The following is a 20,895-nucleotide window of genomic DNA, read 5'->3' on the forward strand; positions in this document are numbered from 1 at the left end:
GTGGGCAGCGGCCCAGCCCCTCCCACGCCCTGCCCCCACCCCTGCCCAGGACTCACAGTGGGGCGCATGTGCCGGACCACGTCTCGAGGCACTACAGAGCGGTCTTCCAGCTTCAGCTGTAAGAGGGAGCTTCACGTGAGAGGCCAGCCCACAGGCACTGCCAGTACCCCATGCAGGGCACCTCTGACCACACTGACCGAGTGGCGGGTGACCGGTCCCAGTAGTCTCCATGAGCCCGGGTCAGACTTTGCCTTCCCCTGAGCCAGCCATCAGTGCGCCATGGCAGGTGGCATGCTCTGCTTGGGCGCACTGGCACGGGGGAGCCACTTCCCAACCTCAAAAACCTTCCTAGACTGCGACCTCAGTCTGGTAGGGGATGTTCCATGCCGCCCCACCCCATCCCAGTCCCTGCTCCTGTTTTAGATTTCGCAAAGCCACAATTGCAGGGTTTCAAGTTGCCATAGAAACTGGAAGTCGTGGTACTTTGGACACCCAACCAGAGGCTGCCCAGGCCCCTGAGCAGAGAGATGCCAAGACCCACCCCAGGCAGGCATTTGGGGATCAGGGGCAGCACAGTGCCATGAGGCAGAACCATGTCCTGCCCCAGGGCACCATGTCCCTGACTCCAGGCACAGGGGACACTGAGGCACCTCTGTGGAGCCCTGGCAGGGATGACCTGCAGGGTCTGGGTCTCCAGGACAGTACCTCCCTCTCTCCTGACAGATGACTGCAGAGGGAGGGGTGGTGCTCCCATCCCTAACCCAAACCCAACACCTTCCAGCAAGCCTGTGGGCAGAACTGCTGTGTGCTAGGCCTTCAAGGGGCAGACGGCCTCATCTTTCCCCGGTGGAGCAGCTGATGGGCTCGAACAGCCACCCTTTCAGCTAACAGCCCAGTGCTGAGCCTGCCTGTAGTCCCGGCTTCTTTCCTGGCCTTTAGACAAGCAAAGTAAGGGACAGCACATATGCAGGGGCCACAATGTCTTTCACACCTTGGCACCGCTCTCATGGGTCCCTCCCGCCTCACAAGGCCTGGCAGCGCCTACCCTGGCAGATGTGCTGAGGGCAGCCTGGGAGCTTGTCCTGAGACAAGCCGCCCCTGGAAGCTCACAGCCCCCCTCCACAGTGTTCAAGTCCATTAAACTCAGCTTGCTTCCGCAGAGCGGCTGGTAGATTTGAACTCTGACCTTGCAGTTAGCAACCCCACACTTACCCGAACGAAAAGCAGGCACTATGCCCTCCCATTTCCAGGACAGGTAAGCCGAGACGGAAAGAACACAGGCCACTCTTCCGCGGTCGCCCGGCTAGGAAGAGGAGGAGCTGCGACTTGAATTCGGGCTGCATGGTCCCCCACCCCCGCAGCATGGTGGCGCTGAGGACAGGGGAAGCATGGTCTGGATGTCCCTTCCCCGGCTTCTGGTGCACGCCAGGGCATGTCCGAGGGTGGTTTTATGCAGTCACAAAGCAGCCTTGGAAGGTCAGGTGTTAAGCACTCAGAACACCCGGCACCCTGAGGGGGACGAGATGCAGGACTGCTCTGCCTGTAGGTCCCTGAGTCAGACCTGTCGCCTCGCCGTGGCAGGGATGACCCAGAGCAGGGCCCTGCTGGCTGTCAACACCACAGGGCGCTGTGCTGCTCCCCGCAAACCCACATCCCGCTGTTCCGGGTCTCCACTCCACCGGGAACCTGCTGGGGGCCACGTGAGCTGAGCTCTAGGAAGAAGAGTGTAGCGTCCGGATGGGGCAAGCCTCACTAAGCACCTTTGACATGCAGGTAAGACAACCTTATGAGCCAAAAAACGAAGAGGACTTGAACAACTGCCATCAAAGATCAGAGACGCTGTTAAGAATTACGTTGTAACCTAAAGAAAACAAAGTGTCCGCACCGGACCAACAGATGACATCCTGGTGCTTGGCAGAAAGACGACGTTGTCCAGGATGTCACTTTACTTGGGTCCACCACCAATGCCCATCAAAGCCGCAGCCACAGAATCAAACTACGTGCTGCACCGGGCAAATCTGATGGACGAGACCGCTCTTTAAGGCACTAAAAGGCAAAGACGCCGCTTCAAAGGCTAAGGAGCAGCTAGTCCGTCACCGTGTCTCCAATGGTTCGCGTCATCGAGGAGCGATGAGGGGCGGCGTAGGGGAGGGACACTGAGTGCCAGGGGACAAGCACGGCCGGCCAGGACGCTCCTTAGGAGCGAGTGAGGATGGCAAGGCTAATCTCCAGTCCGGTGGACATGCTGTCGGGGACCAGCTCCTCGAGAAGGTCAGCAATCTGCTCCCTGGAGATTCAAGCTCAAGCTCACTGCCGCCGAGCGATTCTGACTCATGGCCACCCTATGGACAGAGCAGAGCCGCTCGGTGGGCTTCCACACTGTGACTCTCTACAGGAACAGAAAGCCCGTTTTCCTCCTGCGAAGCGACGGGTGGTTTAGAGCTGCTGCCCTTGTGGGTACCAGTCTTAACGCGTCACCCACGATGCCCTGGGGCCTCTCCATACAGAGGTACAGCCGGGGGAACCCTATGGGGAAGGTCTTACTCTGGTCACCAGTCAAGAGTGGGTGGGAAGGAACTGCTGGGGCACCCAACAACAAGGACAGAGATGGCAACGGTACTGATAACAGTGGCCCCATTTCCCAGTGGCTGGAAAGGGGGGAAGGCAGGAGGCCTAGGCGCACGGGATCTTGCTCACACTTACTTCCCATCACACACGTCTGCCCCGGGCTGCCTGGTCCCCAGGAGCCCCTCTCCTGATCTTCCGATGCAGCCCAGAGGCCCCCACTGATGCCCCCACCCCCCACTGCCTGGAGCCGCAGCTGCAGTCACTGTGGGCCCAGGAGGGCGTGGCTGCTAAGTGAGGGCCGGCCAAGGGCCAGTGGTAGAGCTACTGGAGAGTCTGCGTTGCTTGGGGTGACCTGGCCAGGCCAGCTCTGGAAAGAGCCAGCAGCTGTGGCCTTGTGCTGGGACCTGGCCTGTCAACCTGGCTTCAGGGCACTTGATGAGAAGCCTGCCGTCCCCAGAAGTAACTTCCTGTTCCATTCACATGCGCACTCTTTAGTCCAGCCAGTGGGCCTGAAGAGGGCTGACTTTCACAGGCCACAAGGGGCTTCCTGGGCATGCCAGGTACCGCAAGTGAGCAGGAGAGCAGGCTAGTCATGTAGGCAGAGTACCTTCCTAGAGCTGACCCCCTCTGGCTGAAGGTCCCCTAGCAAACTGCTTCTGTCAGCCCGGAGAGTGGAGACCTTGGTGCTGACCTGGGGGTGGGGGGGTGGTGGTGGTTGTGGTGGGTGATGGTGGTGGTGGTGGTGGTGGTGGTGTGTGTGTGTGTGTGTGTGTGTGTGTGTGTGTGTGTGTGTGTGTGTGTTCCCTGCCAGCACCCTCTGGAGCTTCTTGGGAATGTCTGCACCTTGGCAACACCCCAAGGATCCTGTGTTGACTGAGTATCTGCAGGGCCTATTTGGAGGCAGATGAACCGGACACCCTTGGGTGCTGGGCACCTACTGGCTTGGTGACTCCGTAGCCCTGGGACTCCTGGCAGCTGACGTGACCTCTTGGTTTTGTCATGAAGTCCTGAAATGTGCTCCCGGGCTCACCAGCAGTCCCATGTGAGCCAGGGCCGGGACAGTGACCATGAGCAAGCAGCCAGTAATTTCTCCCTGCTTAATGCCTCTCCTGCTGGGGCCACAGCTCCCAGGGCCCATCCTGCGGGCCCCAAGCAGACTGCTGAGAAAATAGGCCCTGGTCTGCATGAGCAGGGGCCTGGGGTGAGGCTCGGAGCAGCCCAGACAGAGCTCCGCTGGACACGGAGTACACTCACAGAGTGTACACGAGCTCAGGTCCATGTGCTCGATACTCTCTCACAGGGGACACACCTCAGAGAAGAGGCACCCTGAGGGCACGTGCTGGGAGCACACTCACTCAGAGTAATGTTCTCAGAACACAAATGCTCACATTACACTCACATGGAATTTGCACGCGTGGCGTACACTCACCCTGCCAGAAGCAATGCTCAGATGGACCACTGAAATGCTTTGTGGAAATCTTGCAAACGGGTGGGGTGGGCCTGGGCGAGACTTGGGAGCCACTCTGCAGAGGGGGTGCTCTGCAGAAAGTCCACAGGACACCTTGCAGAAGCAAGGGGCCACCACTTGTGCCCAGGGCCAGCTGTTTGTTTCTGATTTAGCTGTCACGGACGCTCCTATATCAGGGAGTCAGTGCTGGACACCAGCTGGGCCACTGGCGGTTCCTGCTGGTAGTTAGAGGACACTCAGGCTCCTTTCTCTGCCCCCGCTCCAGCCCTGTATCTCAGTGTCGCTGGGTGGTGGGGGACCAGTCCCCCGGATGCAGCCCCCAGGACTCTGCGTCCCACAAGTTGTTTCCACACAGCCCCTCAGCCACTCCCACAGCCGCTCCAGCCCCACACCAGACACCCAAGCCAGGTGACACGTCAGCCCCGGACTGGAAAGAGAACCTGGCCTGCACAGGGCCACTCAGTGCTGGCCCTGCCCACTGTCTTCAGGAGACCTCTGCAGCCTGACTCAGTCATCGTACCCCAGAAGGAAGACGCACCTGGGGTCGGAAGTGGACCCATCCTCAGGAGACCCAGCGCCAGGGAGAGCGAGGGAGCCCCTTCCTGAGACAGACGGCCACAGGGTCACAACAGACCCCAGCCGCCCAGGAGCATGAAGACTGCGCAGGTCCGGCAGCATCCGGAAACGCCTCTGACCTCGAGCACCCCCTCTGCACATCCTGTTTCAGGGCCACCATGCAGAGGAGCCGCTGGACCACCATGCTGGCCAGAGTGGGCGCTTGAAGGGTCATGAAGCAGTGCTCAAAGGGCTGCCAGGTCCACAGTCCAGGGGAGGACCAGGTCGGCTAGCTCTCCACCATCAGGTTCCCAGGAGGGGTCGGAGGGGCCTCTCCCTCTCAGGGTCCCTGGGGGGCTCTCCAAAAGGTTCCCCAGGGGGAGCACTCCTTCAGAGACTCAGGGGGGAGCTCTCCATCAGGGTCCCAGGGGGGGAGAGGTCTCCACCAGGGAGGGCTTCACTGCAGGGTGACTGACCCACCTCTGGCCCCTGGGAGACTGAGATAACCAGCTGGCTACACTCTTCCTGCTGCAGCCAGCGTCCCCCTCTAATCAAGGCCTGGCCTGGGCGCTAAGGGCAGACGCTAATTTAAAAGACACTAAGAATAAAGGCTGGAGAATCAAGGTGTCAAAGCAAAGTGGCTTAAAATACTCAGCCTGTGAGATGCACAGACCCCTAGCTCTCACTCCCGGGTCGGAGGCGGGGGGCAGGCCTTCCTGGGGGTCAGGGGGGGGCAGGGACAGAGACACAGGCACCATGCCCTTAAGCCCCAGGTCCCACCTGGGACCTGACTCTCCTCGGGTGGTCCAGACCAGACTCTGGACCAGGTTGGCCCCAGCCCACATCAGGACATGCCTGCTGACCCTGCCCAGCTGCCCTCCAAGTCTGACAGTGGGCTTCCATGGGGATGGAGGACACACACCTGCCACCTCCCTCACGTGGGGGCAGGACAGCAGCTTCCAGGAGCCCAGTGCTCAGAGCAGCACATTCAGTCTCACAGGCATGCCTACCTGGGCCCTCGGCCCAGACCCCTCCAACGGTGGTCAGACCCCTTTCTTGGGCTCCCCACTGCAGCCCACACAAACAGGACATCTTCCGCCCCCACAGCGTGCCTCCCTGTGCAGGAAGTCTGCAGAGCCACCTCTGTTCACACCCCAAGCGTCCAGGAGCTCACTGATGGAGCACTGTGCTTTGCAGAGCAGAGGCCGCCTCCCAGGAAAAGCATGTGCTCAGCATAGCTATTTTTAAAAATGCAAATATAGTAGAAAAGGCAGGGGAGCCCGGTCCTTGGCCACTGCTTCCTCCTGGGCCCTGTTATTACTTACAGTCACGTGCAGAGCTATGCCAGGGCAAGCACGCGCGTGCACACACACACATGGACATACACACAGGTATGCCAGGGCCAAGCCACACACAGGAGACACACACGGGCACTCAAATACAGACACACCAGGGCACAGCTACATACAAGAACACACAAACACAACCACACCAGAACCCAGCCATACACAGGGAGATCACACGGGAGATCACACGGGAGACACACTGGGACACACACACACACACACACACACACACACACACACACACACACACCCCAGAGCATGGTGGGGTTGCCTGTGAGCACTGTCCCCAGACAAAGGATGTCTAGCTGCAGAGTTCTTCCTGACAAGGAAGCTGCAGGGGAGAGATGTAAGACCCCGGGGTTCATGACAGCGGATCCCAGACCCCATGACAGGCATGGCCATTGTCCTCAGTGAAGAACCAGCGCAGCCAGCCTCACCGTCTCTGGAGGGGGCTCCCAGGGTCCACTGTGACCACCACGCCATCACATTCCTCCAGCCCTGGTGAGCACAGCTCGCCTCAATTGCTCTAAAGCATACAGAACCAACCGAGCCACTGCCTGGCCACCATGGATTGACACCTGAGGCTCAAGCTCCAAGACTCCAGCAACACCACAGCGTCAGCAGCAGCCCCTTTGAGATCCGTGCCTAGTCTGCTCTCAGTGGGCCGGCAAAGCCGAGGGGGCCCGTGATCTCAGACGGCATCCCAGGTGCCCCATCTGCACAGCCACCATGGACACACACCTGCGCCATTCTCAGCCCGCGTGTACAGGCTGAGTGTCTGAGATGCAGCAATGGGGACGGCACGGTGACATAAGACCAGAGGAAAGGGACTTGGGGAAGTGAATCCAACCCCAAACCAATCCCACTGCCGACAAGTTGATTCCGACTCAGGCTGGAGTGGAGCTGCACTGTGGGCCCCACGCTTGTCAAACTCCAGGGAATCAGGCTGCCTCCTTGTCTGTTCCCCAGGGACCGGATGGTGGGTTTGAAGCATCAACTTTCCAGCAGTAAGCAGCACCATTCTTAGCCCACTGCGCCCCTGCGGTTAGAACTTTCTGCTTGACTCTTGCCCCTCTTGCTTTGCCAGATGTGGGCAGACACAGGTGTGGGGCTAAAATTGTGTTCTCTGCAAACACTGACCACCTCCTCTCTGGGTGCAGGGTCACCGCTCCGCCTCAGAGCACTGCCATTCAGGAGCATGGAATGACTCAGCTCCCAAGTTCCTCCAACAGTGATGGCACCAAGGTGGGCCGAGGCCCTGAGCAGCGGGGACGGGTCTCCCCTAAAGACCCCCCGCCGTTGGTCCATGGCCAGTGCTGGTTCCAGAGAAGGGCAGCTCGAAGCAGCTCATGGGCTGTCGGGGACAAGCTGATGAGAAAGCCTGAGCCCAGGCCAGCAGCCCCATGGGATCTGGATCTTCATAGGAGAGCCCTGTACCAGGGCCCCGTGTGCTGTTATGAGCGAGACTGCTCACGCAGCGCACACGCTGGCGCGGTGCACACAGGCACGCACGGCCCTGTGCCCCCACTCGTCCACCCACGCATCTACCTAGGGAACCACACACACTTTTTCGGTGCCGTTACTGCTATAAAGTGGTCTGTTACTGCATTTCATGGAGTCCCGGTGGTGTAGTGGTCATGTGTTGGGCTGCGATCTGCATGGTCGGCAGTTCGAAACCACCAGCAGCTCCTCAGGAGGAAGACAGGCCTTTGTCTCGGAAACCCACAGGGTCGCCATGAGTCAGCAGTGCCTGACGGCAGTGAGTTTGGTTTGGGGCTTGTGGCATTTACCAAAACTGCCCCCTTTTCTCCTGTACGTCTTTGTGTCTCCACTGACCGTGGTCAAGCTGTGCCGACTCCACCTACATTTGGTGGTCTTGCCTTGCCCATTGCTAAAAACACCACATGCCTACTCTTCTAGAGGGAACCTGTGTGTGTGCACCGGGCTGCCACCTGCGAGGCTAGCAGTTTGAAACCACCAGCCACCCTGAGAAAGACAAGGCTTTCTGCTCCTGCGAAGAGTTACGTCTTGAAAACCCACATGGTCAGCTCTACCCGCCCTACGGGGTGGGCTGGAGGTCTGCACTGACTCCATAGCAGTTGACTTTGGCTTGGTCTTTCTACTGTTAGGCTGCTACGTGAGTAGATTCTTAAAGTCAGTTTTCTTTTTATCAAAGTAATGCATGCACAAGTTTAAAAGTGAAAAACCAAAGACCCTGAAAAGGCTGAACAGTAAACTCAGCGGTTGCAGCTCTAACGAAATGCTGTCTGACAGCGGGTCTGGATGTGCATCCCAAGTCTCCTTTGTCGAGGGGCGCTCACTGGAGCCTGGGTTTCCAGTTTCTCCCTCCTGAGAAGGCAGGCAGGCTGCCTCCGCCTTCCCTCGGCTCTGCTCCCGCCCTTGAACGATAGGGGAGCCGGTGCTGGAGGAGGACATGGCCACCGCATGTGCAAGCTTTCCCCGTGGGCATCCGGCCTCAATGGTCGCTCTGGGGCAGTCTGTCTTTGTCTCTGGGCTGCTCTGTACTGCGGGCCCCTCCCTGGGCCTCGCAGTCTGCTCCTTGGCACGGACCACCTCTTTCTCGCCGAGTCCTGGCCCTCTGGTCACATTTCTTCCCGCAGCCGTTGACACTGACCCTGGATTTAAATTCAATCGCGAGAGTTCTCATTTCTAGAGGTCTGAGCGGGGTCTTGAGGCCTTGTCTCTGATTTCTTTCTACTCCTTCTTTTAGCTCTACGTATTTACAGCACCGCTGCCATTGCCTAGCAGTCGCACAGACATGGGGGCCGCGGGTGGGGGCTTGTGAGGACTATGGAACACGCCTGCCTGTCCTGGCATCACTTCTGTGGCCCTCTGGCTGCTCTCCCTCCTGGTTCCTGGTCCCTAACCAGGCGGCTAGCTCACTCTGCCCCCCCACCCCTTCTCTCTTCTTGGCTTGGCGAGATGCTGGCAAGGCTTTTTAAGTGGTTGTCATGGAAGGGTGCCGACGCGCTAGCGTGACCAGACGAGGCGAGTCTGGGAAACCCCAGGGGCAGTGCGAGCCTGCCCTATGGGTTACCATGAACTGGCATCGACTCCATGTTAGTGCGTTTGGCTTTGGCTCAGCCTCCCAGCTGGCTGACAGCCGGACGCCAGGCTGGCTCCCCACCTGTGCTACACACCCTGCGCGCTCTCTCTCTGGAAGCTTCACTGTCCCCAGAGTCCTGGAAGTTCATGCCACGCCACAGTTAGGGCCTTTCCACCCACCAGTCGAGGACCCTGTGACCGTGAATTCTGGAGACAATTCCCGTTTCTCTGAACGTGTCCGTCCTTCCTTTCCCTGTCCCTTCTGATCCACAGAACCGCTCAACATTAAGTGTTTATGGTTCTTCAACTTAAGAAATATGTATACTAGAGCTGTCTGAAAGAGCTCTTTCCTATTGAGCTTTAATCCATGGACATGGTACGGGCTCGAGTGGCTAAGAACACAGTCACTCCATGCCTTGAGGGTTTCTTCTGTCTGCTGCATCAACTCTTTCCTTGTTCGGGCCTCCGACATCTTCCTCTGCCCCCGCAGTTTCCCTTTTACCGTCCATCTCCCCAGACTCAAGACTCCTTGCCCACTGTCTTCTCCCCACCCCCGGTTCTCGCGAGTTTCCGAGTCTGTGTCACTTTCACAGTGTGCTCAGCCACCACCTCTGCCCTGCGCCAGGCAGAGCGCTCCCCACCTTCACCTGGAGCTGTGCTCACGTATTTCCGTCACGGAGAGAGGGGAAGAAAACCAGCAAAGCAGCAACTCACACGCTCACCACTTTGGAACCTTCCGATAGACACTTTCTGACTACATCCGAGGCCAGCTCGCCCCGAGGGCTCTTGCACCCGCTTTTCTGAGTGGAGCTGGTACAAAGGGCCCCACTGCACTAGCCCTCCCCATCGCCCTGCTCTGGGGCTGCCGTTAGGTGGCGGAGGGTCAGTTCCGGCTCAGAGGGACCCCATCCTGCACCGTCCTCACACTACGCAGGCCTGAGCCCATGGCTGCAGCCACTGTGGCCATCCAACTCCTTGAAGCTCTTTTGGGTCTCAAAGGTCAGGGTGGAGATTCTCCTGGCTCGTGAGGCGGTCACATCAGACTGGGTCTGGGTCCAGAGGGGCTCCTGGCCACCAGGGTCAGTTGGCAGGTGTGGGAGAGCGGCACCCTGCACCCTTAGATAGTTAAACCAGACTCTGGCACTCAAAGCTGAAAACAACCACAGTGAGAGTCACAGGGCATAATCAGTGGCCACGTGCCCCTCAGCAGACAGAGAGCTTGCCATGTCGGAAGGCGGGCCCCAGGCACAATACGGGAGTTCATGGCCCCACAGGCCTTGCAAGCAGCGTGTCCCGACAGCACCAGGGCTGAAGACTGTCACAAGGAGGGAGGACCTCGACTCAACTGTGAAAGAGCATGGCGTCCATCAACAAAGGCTCCATACTCCTGCTTAGGTTCTGGCCAGCGAGAGACCCAGGCGGGCAGATGGTACGCTAGAAACACACCCTCTTCTCTGGGGGGCTACAGTCTGGGCGGCGACGACTACTCAGCTACCACTGGACTTGTTGCCTACGCTGGCACATACTGGACAGTTGCCTACTGCCTGAGAAGGCTACCTGGCAACTTCCTGCCGGGCTGTCGGCAAGAGTGAAGGGAACCCAAAGGACCGGGCCATAAGAACGCCGCCTCCACCCGTGACCCTGAGACCAGAGCCGCCCTCACCCCGAAAGGACCACAGCAGGAGGTCCTGGACAGAGTAGCTGAGAAAGTGCAACAAAACTCAAAGTCCTCACAGAGCCTGGTCTAAGCGAGACGGGGGACCCCCAAGGCGCTGCCCTTCGATACCCTCAAGTATAGGACCCAATGCACCCTGTAACTCGCCTTTCCGTCAAACAGCAGAGAGGCCAATAAAGTGGACCAGAACACCAGGGCACCAGGGCAGTCACGCTCCTTGGGGCTGGGGAGCCAGCCCGTATCTGGACCAGAAGGGCAGCCTTTGTCCCAGGCCAGCCAGCGCCAGGAAGATGAACGGGGCAGGGCGGGGATTGCATCCCGCAGCGCCAAACACCATGCCCACCAATTCAAAGCCAACTTGCCCGGAAAACCTGCCACCCAAATCACAATACTAATAAAGAAAAAACACTGGCAATACTTTTTTTATTCCAGGGAGATTCCACAAATAATTGCAACCTTGTTTTTGGAAAGGCTTGGGGTTTAAAGGCCTTTTCGTCTACTGTGAGGGTCTCTAGTCCCCTCTCGGGAGAAAGATACGGCTCTCTACGCCCACCAAGTCCTGGAAACCCACAGGGTTGCTGTGCGTCAGCACCCACTCGGTGGCAGTGAGGCTTGGAGTCCCCTATAAATAGGAAAGGGCAGGCACATCCTAAGGGAATGCAAGATGCCTGGCCCAGACTCAATGACACAGACAGGGCCCCTGCTCCCAGAACCTGCCCACCGGCAGAGATCACCCAAATGCAGGGTGGAGAAGGCGAGCCACCAACCAGCCCTGAGACCCAGGCGAAGTGTTTAAATAGGAATTATTTCAGAGAAGACACCCACACGACCAGCAAACTCTGGAAAAGATGCTTGCCCTCACTCGTGATGAGGGAGCCGCAGACCCACATCATCATGAGACGCCACTTCACAGCCAGCAGGAGGGGCCTCAGTGCCGGTGACAACGTGGAGAAGGCCAAGTGCTCACTCACGCTGCGGCGATGCGAAACGCGGTCGCCACACTGGAAGCCAGGGGCGGTTAGTTCCTCAAAGATCCCACAGCCACGCTCCTGGGCAGAGTACCCGAGTACCCGGCAACGCGGAGATCATGGCATGAGCCTGCACAGCCAACAGGTGGCAGCAGCCCCGTGCGCATCGCCAGGTGACTTGCACACAACATGGGATGCACACGTGTGGTAGCATGTTATCCGGCCATAAAATCAGTGCTGCCACATGCATGCGCCTGGACACATGCTGCTAAGAGGAAGCCCACCTGTCACAAGGCCTGCCTTACTCCACTGTCCAGAGCAGGCAGAGCCACAGGGACAGGAAGAGGCTGCGGGGGCTAGGCGAGGGAGTGGGACAGGTGGCTGCTGGTTGGTATGGAGCTTATTGTAGGGATGCAATGTCCTACCATTAGACAGTGTGATGGCTGTACACACGCCTGCCAGACAGAGCCTGAGTGTGTGTTCGTGTACATATGCATGGAAAGCCCTGGTGGCGCAGTGGGCTATGTCGGGCTGCTGACGGCAAGGCCAGCAGTTCAAAACCACCAGCCGCTCCTCAAGAGAAGGATGAGTTTTCCCGCAGAAGGCATTCTGCCTTGTCCTACAGGGTCGACTCGAGGCAGTGAGTCTGAGTGTGAGTTGGTGATACAACTCCGTTTAGGAGCCCCGTGGCATAGTGGTCATGCACTGGGCTGCTAATCACAAGATCAGCAGTTCAAAACCACCAGCCACTCCACAGGAAAGCTGAGGCTTCTTTTCCTGGAAAGAGTGACATTCTCAAAATCCACACAGGCGCTCTACCCTGTCCTGCAGGGTCTTTACGGGTCAGAATCGCCCAGTGGCGATGAGTTCTGATACAATTGTGTGCGTGTACCACTGGGACTGCACCCACTCACTCCTCACTCATGGATGGTGAGGGCCAAAGATGTAGTCAGCTTGTGGAAACGAGGACGCCTGTGTCACTGCCGAGGGCCCTGGTGGCACTGGGGTTATGCACTGAGCTGCTCACCACAACGTCAGCAGTTTGAAACCACCAGCCGCTCCATGGAAGGAAGACGAGGTTCTCTACTCCCCTAAAGACTGGCAGTCTCGGAAACCCACAGGGCAGTCCTACTCTGTCCTTCAGGGTCACTGGGTGAGTCGGCATTGACTCGTTGGCAGTGAGTACATCACTACCTAAGTGCCAAACGGCTGAGAACCACGGCCCTGCCATCACAGCCAGTGGTGCCGTCACCTCGCACCTGGGTGTTCAGTACAGCCAGGTGTGCTTTGCCACTGTGCGAACTAGGAGGAGAGCAGCGTTTTCACAATCACCGTCAATGTGAAAGGCTGGATAAGGGGAGTGCAGAGGTGAGGAGTCGGTGTGCTTTGAAAGGGTAACTTTTATGGTATTTGCATCGTATCTTCATAGAGATTAAACATTTATATGTGGATGACGGCTTAACATCGAGAAAACAAAAATCCTCACATCTGCACCAATCAGTAACATCATGATAAACAGAGAATAGATTGAAGTGTCAAGAATTCTGTTTTACTTGGATCCATAATCAGTGCCCATGAAAACATCAGCCAGACAAATTGGGATATACTGAAGATAAACACTTGTGTACATGGAAAGAATTCACCAACAGTGTAATAAGAGAGCCCATGGACTGGGGAAACATCTTTAGCAATGACACACCAGACAAAGGCCTTATTACTAAAATCTACAATACTCTGCTAGCTTACCAAAAAAAACCCAAAAAACTAATTGCAAAGGACCTGAACAGAAGTTTTACAGGGGCAAAAATCCGAATGGCCAATAAACATATGAGAAAATGTTTCTGATCTTTAGCCATAAGAGAAATGCAATTAAAACAACAATAAGATACGACCTAACACCCTCAAAGATAACCCAATTCAAAAAAATCAGAAAGCAACAAGCATGGGAGGGGCTGTGGGGAGACAGGAACTCTCATCCACTACTGGTGAACGTGTAAGTATGTACGACCACCATGGAAATCCAGCTGGTGGTATCTGAAACACATGGAATGGAGCTACTGTACGACCCAGCAACCCCTACTGGACACATACCCAGAGGAGGCAAGAAGGAAACCAAGGCCAGACATCTGCGCTCCAGTGTTCATTGTGGCACAGCTCACCATGCAAATTTCCATCAAAAGACGAATGGATTAAAAACTGTGGCATAAACATACAATGGAGTACTATGCATCGCTAAAAAGCAGTGAGGAACGCATGGAGCACATCGCCACATGGGAAGAATTGGAGGAAATCATGCTAAGTGAAATAAGCCAAGCACGGAAGGGCAGTATAACATGAGTCCGCTGAGGTAAGCTTAGAAATGAAATGCACAAGGGGCACAGGGGAAAAGCGACCGTACCCAAGCATTCCTGGGCGAGGACCAGCAGTATGGCAGGGCCAGACCACATCCAGGGGTACACATGGTAGACACCTAAAAAGGAGGTGGGGAAAGGGGGGGGAAAAGAGATTGGAAGCAGGGGCCCAGGGCACTAACCCACCCAAGGGGAGGATACTGTTTATATCTCCACAGGGAAAGAGGGACCAGACTTCAACCTGGTGCTCCAAGATGAGAATGCAACATGCCGGCATGGAGTAGGGAGCCAGTGGAGAGTTCTGAGGGGCTGGCCCCAATCCCAACTATGTGGACACCTGCCCCTCTCCCCAGAAGAATTTATTTCAGAGGACAGCACTGAAGCAATAGCTCAGGGAGAGGGATATGTCTGATCAGAGCACCCGGGAGCACATGAAGGGGGAGGAAGAGAGAGTGGAGCACAACCTGACCCACCAAGCCTGGAGGATGATATTCCCACTCAGAGCAGCCAATACAGAGACCATATGGCCAGCCCCACTATGAGACAGGACATCCCTTACTGACCCATAGCCCTACAAGGGACAACACTGGAGACAGTGTGGGAATTGTGCTCGATCAGATCCCACCACACCAAAGCAAACATTAAGAAACAACAAGGGGAACAGAGCAACGAAGTCCCCAGGGAATACCAAAAATAGACTTTGGGGCCAGGGTTTGGTGCCCCATCAGACTCAACCACAAAACACTCCTAAAGGCCAACAAACAGTCCTTGAACTAACTACAGGCTTTCCTTTGTTGTTGCTTTTGTCATTGGCTTGTTGTTTTGTTTTGTGTTGCTTGGTTTTGCTCTATCTTGTTGTTTTGCATGTTATTATCTCCGCAGGTCTGTCTAAATAAGATAGGCTGGATGAACAATCTGGAGGAGAAAACAAAGGGACTGACAGTTCGGGGGGGGGGGGGGGACATGGGAGAGGGGGAGGTGGGGTGGGGGAGGAAGTGGTGTTAACAAACCCAGGGACAGGGGAACAAGTGATCCAAACAGGTGGTGAGGAGGGTGTAGGAGGCCTGGTAGGGCGTGACCAAGGGTAATGTAACTGAGGAATTACTGAAATGCAAATGAAGGCTGAACATGATAGTGGGGCAAGAGGAAAGGAAAAGGAAATAGAGGAAAGAGCTAGGAGGCAAAGGGTATTTACAGAGGTCTAAATACAGGTGCGTACATATGTAAATATATTTATCTATGATGATGGGGAAATAGATCTATGTGCCTATATTTATAGGTTTAGTATTAAGGTAGCAGATAGACATTGGGCCTCCACTCAAGTACTCCCTCAATGTAAGAACACTTTGTTCTATTAAACTGGCATTCCATGATGCTCACCTTCCCTACACAATTGCTGAAGACAAAGTGGGTACATAAGCAAATGTGGTGAAGAAAGCTGATGGTGCCCAGCTATCAAAAGATATAGCGTTTAGGGTCTTAAAGACTTGAAAGTTGGAGAGCAAATATTTTGAAAATGATGAGGCAATGAATGTACAAATGTGCTTTAAACAATTGATGTACGTATGGATTGTGATAAGTGTTGTATGCGCCCCTAATAAAATGATTTTTAAAAATACTAAATTAATTAAATTAAATGCAAAAAGAAAAAAAAAAGACTTGAAGGTAAACAAGCGGCCATCTAGCTCAGAAGCAATAAAGCCCACATGGAAAAAGCACACCAGCCGGTGCGATCATGAGGTGTCGAAGGGATCAGGTATCAGGCATCAAAGCAGAAAAAAATCATTGTGAATGAGGGGGAGTGTAGATTGGGAACCCAAGACCCATTTGTAGGCAACTGGACATCCCCTTACAGAAGGGTTTCGGGGAGGAGATTAATCAGTCAGGGTGCAGAATAGCAATGATGAAACATACAACTTTCCTCTAGTTCTGAAATGCTTTCTCCCCCACCCCCACTATCATGATCCCAATTCTACCTTACAAATCTGGCTAGACCAGAGAAAGTACATTGGTACAGATAGGAACCGGAAACACAGGGAATCCAGGACAGATGATCCCTTCAGGACCAGTGATGAGAGTGGTGATACCGGGAGGGTGGAGGGAGGATGGAGTGGAAAGGGGGAACTGATTACAAGGATCTACATATAACCTCCTCACTGGGGGATGGACAACAGAAAAGTGGGTGAAGGGAGATGTCGGACAGTGTAAGATATGACAAAATAATAATTGATAAATCATCAAGGGTTCATGAGGAAGGGGCCAGTGGGAAGGAGGGATGAAAATGAGGAGCTGATACCAAGGGCTCAAGTAAAAAGAAAATGTTTTGAGGATGATGAAGGCAATGGATGTATGTATGAATTGTGATAAAGAGTTGTAAGAGCCCCCAATAAAATGACGAAATTAAACATCAGCCAGGAAACCAAACCACATCTTGCCTTCTGAGGCAAATCTGTGGCAAAAGACCACCCTTTCAAATTTTAAAAGGCAAAAATGTTACGTTGAGGACTAAGATGTAACTGGCCAAGCCCTGGTATTCTCAACTGCATCACCTGCATCCGCAGGCTGGAGAATGCGTAAGGAAGACCACGGCAGCAGCAGTGCCTTTGAATCCTGATGCTGGCGGAGACTCTGGGGCATGCCACGCACAGCTGCAGAATGAACCTCTCCTTCCTGCTGGGAAAGCCCAGTCAGGATGCGAGAGTTCACCGCAGGTACAGTGGACATGCTGTCGGGAGAGACTGTCCTGGAGGACTTTCACCAAGACGGCAGGGCACAAGCAGCAGAGACTGAGAGGAGGCGCGGGCCTGGGCGGGCGCACAGGACGCGGTGAGTCAGAGCCAACTTGCCAGCACCTGACTCCACCACCACCAGAAATGTTAAAGGGGTTTCTCAGTCTCCGGCACACCTGTCTATTGCTTGGCTGAGTCGCAGGGGTGAGCTCATCAGCCTGAAGGGTGCCCAAGCACCCTTGGGAACTCTTGGGAGCTCCTCCAGCCTCTAGTCTCCCCTTGCCCCAATTTTGAGTTTTGGTCCTCATTGTTCTCCCACTCTCTCCCAGACCTATTCTAACCTGGTCACCCCATCAGCAGCAGCTGGCTGTGGGCAGATGTTTCCTGGGTCCATGAGCTCCCGGAAAGCCTCTGTGTAGGGGTTTTCTCCCCCAAGTCAGCTCCTCCCTTTAGCACCAGCAAAGCGGGCACCGGCCCGCTCCTCCAGGGACTCTCTACCGTACCCCAACCACCTCCTCACCTGTCCGGCCTCAGTTTCCCTAGAACCCCTTCTCGCCCCACCTGAGGCTCTGGCACCAGCTCACCGCCAGCACCACCTTCAAGGCTCCTAAGCTCGGACAGCCGGGGATGCCATGAGCCCTGAACTCTGGACAGCCAGGGACGCCATGAGCCCCGAGAGGTGCAAGGGCCCTGGGAAGTCGGGGCGCACATGCTGGGAGGTTGCGGGGATCCACCTGAGAGCCGGGCCAGGGACTCCCCACTCCACCTTCAGCTCCAGACAACCCCTGACCCACCAAGGGGCTCAGCAGCCGGCACCCAGACACAGACCCTACACTGCCCCCAAACCGAAGTGGCTTCTCCCTGGAGCAGCAGAACAAGCCACCTCACCACCCTGGCTACAAGGGCAGCTTCCTCAGCGAGGGAGGGCAGTGCTGACAGGTGGCTCCTCACGACGCCCCTGCTGCAGTCTCTACAGCACAGCTCTGGGCCAGGGAGCACTCAGGGATCTGGGCAGGGCACAGGGATGAGGGCGAGCAAGCTGCTCTTGGCCCTCGACCCAAACAGCCTGCTGCCAACGAGCCATTCGGACTCGCAAAGACCCCCCAGGGAGGAGAACTCCCGGGGGAGGGGGGGTTCCCCAAGGCTGTCACCTTTACCGGAGCAGAATGCCATGCATATGTTTCCCCCATAGGGTCCCTGCTGGGTTTGAACCACTGACCTGTGCAGCAGCTCAGTGCTTAACCACTGTATGTATCACACGCACAAATGCATGGGCCACCTCTACCTCTGGGGTGTCCTTGCGGAGTGGGAAGGAGCGAAAGGAGTCCACACTTATTTAACAGGTCCTCTTTTAAGCCCTGGGAGGTGCTGGGCCACTTATTGGTACCAGCTCTTTAAATATTCACACATACACACACACACACACACACACACACACCTCTCTCACACACATGGTGAGACTAAAGCAGCCTCAAGGGGCAGATAAGCGAGTTAATGAGCAGCAGCACTACCAACCCCCCACTCCCGTGCCCTCCCCGCCATGCCCGTGGGCAGTGTGGCTCCCATGACAGGCCTGAGCTGGGAGTGGCTGTGGTACAGAGCGGTACCTGTCCAGTTCCCAAGGATAGATGAGATGTCTGAGGCACCCATGCCCTGCCCACTGAGTGCTGCCCTCCAGTCCCGAGCTGAAACTGCCCATGCAGCTGGTGGGGGTGGGGTAGGGGGAGATGACTCCTGGCACAGAGGGGTGTCCCCTCAAGGCAGTGGGCAGTCAGAAGACCACTCCGCCCACCCCACCCCCACCCCGCCGTGCAGGAGAATCGAGTTCCAGCCCACGCGCTGGATCCCTAAGCAGCAGGGCCCCTGCTCAGGTCATGTGAGCAGCTTGCTCACCTCGGGAGAGGACAGGCCGACCTGGGGCCACTGTCCCAGGCAGTGGGTTTGGTACAATGAACCAAAAGTCTTTCAGTGTGTTCCTACCCCTTGACCCCATCCTCCATCTAGGAATGTCCCCTACGGAACCTCACGCTGTAGACAAAGGCAGCATTTATCATGATGTCATTCCCATTATGATAACCATGGGAGAGGGGAAACCATTAACTGTGCGAGAGGCGAGCTAAGGAACGGCTGGCTCCCCTCTGATGGGCCAGCAGGCTGCCCACTGCAGCACACCTGCATAGGGAACAGGCATGCGGGCGGGCGGCGGGGCGCGTGGCTGCCTGCACACGCACTCACTGACAGCCACTCTCAAGGGGAAGAGGACGAGTGACATAGAAACGAACAGGCCAGTACTTGGTTTGCGTGCGCTTCATACACTTGAGTTGCCCCCTTCCCCAGTCCCCTCCCCATCTAAAGAGCAAGGGCAGCGGGTACTACAAGGACTGGAGGACAGGCAGCTAACGCTGAAGCTCCCAACCCACCAACCTACTGTCGTCCCCTCGGCTCCCGGGCAGGCTAGAACTGCTCCTGGGGCTTACCGGAGCCGACAGCCTCCGGGGTCGGTCTCCTGCAGGCCCCTGGTAGGTGAGAGTAAGAATGGTGGCCTGTGGTTAGCAGTCCAACAGGCAACCCCAACACCACCTTAAAAAGATGCCAACAACAACCACCCCCCAACTCCGCCCCAGCACACACACAAAAAAGAAGATACTTGCCCTGAAGAGAATCTTTAAAACTTAAAAAAAAAAAAAAAAAGTCTCCTTTGACCCAGACAAACGCTCACTTACTGGTCTGGAATGTCTGCCTGGAGCCTGGTGCTCTTTGCAGAGCCATCTACCAGGAGCAGGGGAGTCCTGGGAGGGTAGTTTGACACCACCAGCTGCTCTGTGGGAGAAAGATGAGGGTTTCTTCTCCGAAAACAGTCTCAGACACCCACAGGGGAAGGCCCACCCTGACCCGACAGGGTCGCTATGCGTAGGAATTGACTCCAGGCAATGAGTTTGTCTGGCTTCCAGGGAACACAGTGGACAGCAGCAACACAAAGTTGGAATGGAAGCCCGGGGGACAGTGGGTCCTGGCTTGGCGGGGTGGGGGTGGTAAAAGGTAGAAGGTGGTGAAGTGTTTGGTGCCATCCCTAACCACCCCCATGCATGCAACAAACCATCTGTTATGTTAACTAGACATCGGCATTTTCCTGGGCTACATACAGCCAGAGGTTTCATCCTGAAAGCTGCAGAGGGCAAGGACCTCTGGGACAAAGCCTTCCCTAGTCTGGACCCAGACTTCTAGCCCCCCAAGGGGAGAAAACAGATGTCTGTTTGCTAAAGCACCCCGCCTTGTGGCGTTTCTGAGGCAGCAGCAGGAGACTCAGACCGACAATTAAACAGCGGGCAGGGGAGCAGAGAGGCACTTCAGTGAGTGGGCGGGCTAGTCCTGGGATGGGTGGCCGGGCGGCCAGGAGGCCACAGGGCTGGTGACCCGAGCCCTGGTCCACACATCAGCCTAAGGCTGACTGGGGCGGCAGAGAAGGCCCACCGGGAAACCTGGAAGCCCAGCCACTGAAAAAGTGGCAGAGAAAATCTTATGTTTTCAAGAGGCTCTGGAGCAGTGGGTAGTTCAAACCCGCCAGCCGCTCCCTGGGAGAAAGATGAAGACTGACCCCCCACGCGGAGTCAGTCTCAGACATCCTGGGGCCAGAGGGCCCCTGCAGGTCAGAATGGACTCAATCTGTTTGTAAAATACTGGCTTTAGGCTCCCGCCATGAGGGGCTCCCTGAGGGCAGTGAAGGCGGTGTCAAGGGCTGCCCTCCTGCCCAGGTCGCCGAGGAAGGAGGATGTGGTCAGCAACAGATTGGCAGGGCAGTGCAGCTGACCGGTCTGTTTGCGAAAGATGAGCTTTACAGAGAAGCCTGAATTCATGCTTCCACACAGAATACATGCCCGAGTGTCGGGCAAGCGGGAGCCCCTGGGGACCAGCAAACGGACTTCTGGTTCCTAACCTGTCGATAGGCTTATTTAGCGGGGGGGTGGGGGGTGGGGGGAGGCTGAAGTTAGCATACTGTAAGCCTGATCCAAAAGGCCGGCCCTGGCGAGCCTACAGGACGGGGTGGATGGCTCCCGCGGGCTTCCCAGACAGTAACCGCAGCTCTCTTGCCCAGAGCAGCTGGTGGGCTCCAACTGCCTGTTGCCCTCGCTGCTGCCAAGCACGCACAGACTCCGCCCCCAGACGACCAG

The 20,895-nt window shown here is 56.3% G+C and overlaps 1 protein-coding gene across 2 annotated transcripts in view; it reads right to left on the minus strand.

The window, feature by feature from the left end:
• The window catches only part of UBE2O (ubiquitin conjugating enzyme E2 O), a 46,117-nt gene that overhangs the window by 10,029 nt on the left and 15,193 nt on the right, over positions 1-20,895 (minus strand). For both annotated transcript variants that reach the window (XM_075562251.1, XM_075562250.1), the window contains exon 2: positions 57-116. In XM_075562251.1, coding sequence (XP_075418366.1) covers positions 57-116 — 60 coding nt within the window. The remainder of the gene's footprint in view (positions 1-56; positions 117-20,895) is intronic.

The sequence above is a fragment of the Tenrec ecaudatus genome, chromosome 10, assembly GCF_050624435.1.
Source record: "Tenrec ecaudatus isolate mTenEca1 chromosome 10, mTenEca1.hap1, whole genome shotgun sequence".
Lineage (NCBI taxonomy): Eukaryota > Metazoa > Chordata > Mammalia > Afrosoricida > Tenrecidae > Tenrec > Tenrec ecaudatus.